The sequence below is a fragment of the Orycteropus afer genome, unplaced genomic scaffold (assembly GCF_000298275.1).
Source record: "Orycteropus afer afer isolate SDZICR_OR568_19922 unplaced genomic scaffold, OryAfe1.0 scaffold00734, whole genome shotgun sequence".
In the NCBI taxonomy this organism is placed as follows: domain Eukaryota; kingdom Metazoa; phylum Chordata; class Mammalia; order Tubulidentata; family Orycteropodidae; genus Orycteropus; species Orycteropus afer.
In genome coordinates, this window is record NW_006922321.1 from 300,095 (window position 1) to 304,987 (window position 4,893).

Sequence of the window (4,893 nt, forward strand, 5' to 3'; positions counted from 1 at the left end):
GAGGAGTGGCTGGTAGGTTTGAACCGCCAAGCCTTCTGGTTAGCAGTCAGATGCCTTAGGCATTCTTTCATACTGGTAAGTAAAAAATGACAGATCTTACATTTGATAGTGTCTTAAATTTGATTAATTACAATGTGTGTTTAAACAGCTGAACAAGAAAAACTTTAATTTTGTTAGAATCTTTTGTCCTGAGTACCATTCTTCCTCCATGAGAGCAAATATTATTCCAGCCTCTGTTGTAGACAATGCTGTCACGTTTGGCCCAGCTCTTCTTGAAGCTGAGACTGCAAAGTCTTATATGCCCAGCCTGGCTCCCCATAATCCTGTGTCCACTCTTCATTCCAAGTCTCAGGGGAGGCAGTAAACACTGCATTTAAAATAATGGGCTTTAAAGGCCACCAGATTTATAATCCATATTTACTTCCACCTCCATTTCAACACTGGTTCTACTATTAATTTATTAATAAGTCAATTAGGAGAAAATGTATGTAAAACGGTGTACTATACTGCCTAGCATTTGGCAATTGTGCAATAAATGATGGTTCTTATTGAAATAGAAAACCTAGCTCCTTTATCATGCAGATGAATAGTTGGTGCTTTCACCAGTTCTGGAATTAGAAATTTAGAAAGTGATATAAGTAAAAATAGGACATGGAAATGAGGGATGATGTTTTTCTGCCATTGAGCTCTTTTGAGGAATGGAGTTGTAGATGACTGTAGATCCAGATCGTTCCTGTTCCTAATTCTGCAAAACCACTCCGTAAAAGAAGTGAACTAATGTTTCAAAAGAGTTCGTGTGAATTTAAAACTTAAGACTAGCTCACTAGGCATTGGGAGAATATTATTTACTTTATTTTTAAGAGGAAGAGGCAAAGAAGGGTAGAACAGGAGACATGAAGGAGAGCAGAGGTGCAAAATTAAAGGGGGTACCCACTTCGGTGTGAAGCAGGCAGAAGCGGGAAGAGTAAATGGTGTGGCTGACTCTTACTAATTAGCCCTTCTGATAAATGTCATTGGCAGATTCTCAATGAGGTTGGGAGGTAAAAATGTTGAAAAGTAGGCAACTTAGTAAAAGAACCTAATATGTAAAGTCATTGTAATGTTTGCAGGGTCATGATCTCAAAATCCCTATCTGTGGATCTTCAACCAGTAGACTAGGATAAAATTTTCCTGGACACTGAATGTAGTTGCCTTTGTATCCCAACATTTATCACACATGATATGTTGTGAATCCCAGAGAGGCAAGAGTGCAGCAAGAAGGGGACTTGACTGACAACTTCAAGTCATCAATCCTTTATTGGGGAATCTTAGGTGTTTGCACACATATGACCTTTGAGACCTTTCACACTGATAAGCATTTGGGCACCCCATGAAGTTTTCAGGACTCCAGTCCAATCATAAAAGCAGGGTTGGAACTATGGTGAAGCAAGAGAGGTGCCAAGGATTCAACACTTACAGAATATTGAGAGTGAATACCACCTTACATTTTGCACCATAGGTGACTCACTCATCTTAAAATGGCGTGTAAGACCACAAAGTGGCTTGCTCTGTACTTATTGCACACTGATGGACCCTGCTTTAGTAAAATCTGAGGATAATAAAAATGTCTCATTGTTTTCATCTTCCATATCTGTGGTGTACACATCTTGGCACATCTTTCTACATGGTTTTGGGGTCTACTAACTTCTTAAATTCTATGGCCAAAGATACCCCTTGTCTACATCTTAGGCAGCTCCTGACCTCACCTCTTGCCTAAAGCATTTCCTTCACTCCTCACTTCTCCATGTTGCACTCCACTATTTGTCATATGGTCACCTTTCCTAAGTCATGACGTTACTGTGATAAAAGAATGGGCTTTGAATGCCAGATCTGATTTTTATCACCTGTGAAACTTTGGGCAATTTATCTACTACCCCTGAGTCTTAGTTTACCTGTAAAATAGAGGTGGTAAAAACCCCATTCTTTATGGGATGTTGTGAGGTTTAAATAACCCCGAGGAACATTTAATATAGCTCAAGCTAGTCCCCTTGTATTCCTCTCACTGAAGTCACTCTTCATTGAGCTACAAATCAAAACTTAGAAGTCTGTTCAATTTCAAGAACTACACTGACTTTCATATTAATATTTCCTACATTGATTTCTTTCTTCCTCTCCCTCTGGGCTATTGACTATGGGATATCCTTTAATCTTCCTCTTAGCTTCCCTCTCTTTTGCTCATAGAATTTTACATTTTGCATGAATAACTTCCTTAAGTCCCAATTTTCCTCTCTTCCACTCTCATACTTTTGCTTTGCAAATATCTCTGCCATTTGGAAAATTAGTTTTTTCTTTGTAGTGTTGTTGTTAATTGTTATTAAGTTGATTCTGACTCAGAGTGACCCAGCTCCATAACGTGTTCAAAGCTATGATCTTTTGAAAGTAGTTCACCAGTCCTATCTTCCAAGGTGCCTATGGGTGGGTTCAAAAAGCCAACCTTCCAGCTAGTAGTTGAGGGTTTAAGTATTTACATCATCCAAGGACTCCTTAATTTTTTACTAACAGGATCCATTTCCACCTTGCCCATCCTAGTTGACTGTGAATTCCTAAATTCCCCTCTATTTACCTTGCCAAACAAGTGCATCATTTCTTACATGAAATGTCACCTCTTAACCCAAGTTTCATCATCAGTATTTGTACAGTTTGTATGAAAGAATGCCAGGATTGTGAAGATGTCTGTTTTGGATTCTAAGTTTCAAGAGGACATCAACATTGTTTTTAGGTTCTTTTGATACACATGCAGCTTAACTGGTCAATATATCAATTTTTTTAGGATGCCTTAAAGGTCCATGTAGGAGCTCTGGTAGCATAGTGCCTAAGGCATCTGACGGCTAACCAGAAGGGTGGCAGTTTAAACCCACTGACCACTCCTTGGAAGGAGGGTTGGGCAATCTACTTCCATAGTGATACTGTCTTGGAAACCTAAGGAGGGGTCACTATGAGTCAGATCCGACTCAACGGCAGTGGGTTTGGTTTTTTGGCTTTTAAGGATCCATGGTGGTCTATCTAGTGCGATGAGGTCTGTGTAGAGCCAGTAATCAAAATTTTCTAAAATACAAATTTGTTAACATGACATAAAACAGAATGTGAAATAAAATAGATTGAGGTTGTCACTCAGGATTTTCTATGACAACAAGATGGTAAACAAGTAACATTGAAATAACATTGTTTTACCCAAGATAATGTACTCACATACTCTATGCTAATACATCCCTTAGAGCAATAGACCATGGGACACCAGAGGACCAACATTCAAACTGAGGAAATGCAGGACAAACAGGAGTGCATAAATATGAGGGGCACAGGGGAAGGGTTGCAGGGTAGGGAGGGGAGGAGACTGGGTTAGGGCTGGACATGGCAAATGGGGAATAAAACTAAATGTACGTGTGATGTTGAATGTAAAACAAGCTCTTAGAATAAAATAAAATAAATAATGTTGTTTTGGTTATATGAATATCTCAACAGGCATCTTGGGGAGGCTCAGCTTTGATGTCCAGGAAGCATCGCAAGCTTCTGCATGGCATCCACAGGTAAATGGAATTTCTAATTGTCAGATGCCTTTTAGTTAGGCAAAGCAATCTCTTTGGACTTTGCCCATCCAAGTTTCATTTTAAAAATAGACAAAAACAAAATAATTGTCTTTTTTAAAAAATAATACCCCCTCCCCCCCAAAAAAAGGAATTTTATAGAATACCAACTTGGGTTTGAGTACAGATACGGATGCTGCTAATGATAGTATTTTTTCTGCCATGAAAAACTAATTGCCTCCCTTCCCTACTCTGTCCTTTTCTTTGTTTAACACTATAGGGCTGACTCAGTGGCCTGGAACCCACACAAGATGCTGATGGCTGGAATCCAGTGCTGTGCTCTGCTTGTGAAAGACAAATCTGTGAGTTTTTCTTCTGTGGTCCTTGGGCATTGAGGATGTTCAATTGCTGTGTTTGCAGAGGGCTCTGTTTTGCTTCTGTGTTGGTGACTTGGGCTAGATGTAGATGGAGGTCTTTGGAAAATGTTGATGGCATTCAAAGTAAAGATCAATGGGCCCAAAGAAAAGACCTATTATTTTTCTGCTCAGTTGATTTTGTGGATTTGATTTAGGCCTTATATAATCTCATTAGTTCCAAAAAGTAGTTAGTGAAATGGTCTCTCTCACCCTCATTCAGATTATATTTTAAAACTCAGTTCTAAATGTTGCCAAGATTTTTTTCTCTTTAAGTTTGGGGTTTAAGTTGTCTCAAAACTTCTGCTCACTGAGAAGGTGGAACAGATGTGTGTCATACATTAAATTGAATGCTTAATGTGCTTAGCTAGGTCTTAATGGCCCACTTATAAGAGAAGATGTTAGTGCAGGACTGATCACCCAATGCTGATTAATTAGGCGATAGCCTCTCAAGTGGTTGGTATTCAGCTTCTTTTGGAACAGCGGGAAGAGTTAGAAATTAGTCTTGGTCACTGTGAGGCAAGTGGGAAAAGACTTGTGGAAGTTGGCCAGAGGTATAAAACCTGTGTTTTCCATAGGTTAAATAAGGATCCTTGTGGGAAGTGGCCCAGGCTGGGAAGTGCCACTTCATTCTTAGAAATGCCTCCTCAAGATCTGTGTTCGGCATGTGGGCGAACTTTTTTAGCCATCTGTTTACATTTTTTTCTTAGGGGACTCCCTTTGCCAATGATAAAGTCACTTTCTGTTTTTAAGGAATTTTATTTCAAATGAAAACCATATTTAAAACTTAAAACCTAGCCTTATATGAGTGAACATTTTTTTTTCTTTTTGGATTTTGATAATACTTTATTTAGATTATATGCTAGATTTTTACCAGTTCTTTTAAACTTTAAATTTCTTTAGTGTGGGTAGGAGAT

At 38.8% G+C, this 4,893-nt stretch overlaps 1 protein-coding gene across 1 annotated transcript in view; it reads left to right on the forward strand.

Annotated features, from left to right (window-relative positions):
* Nucleotides 1-4,893, forward strand: part of GADL1 (glutamate decarboxylase like 1) — a 181,975-nt gene that overhangs the window by 27,965 nt on the left and 149,117 nt on the right. Inside the window, exons 9-10 of the mRNA XM_007957364.1 lie at nucleotides 3,502-3,566; nucleotides 3,844-3,925. Coding sequence (XP_007955555.1) covers nucleotides 3,502-3,566; nucleotides 3,844-3,925 — 147 coding nt within the window. The remainder of the gene's footprint in view (nucleotides 1-3,501; nucleotides 3,567-3,843; nucleotides 3,926-4,893) is intronic.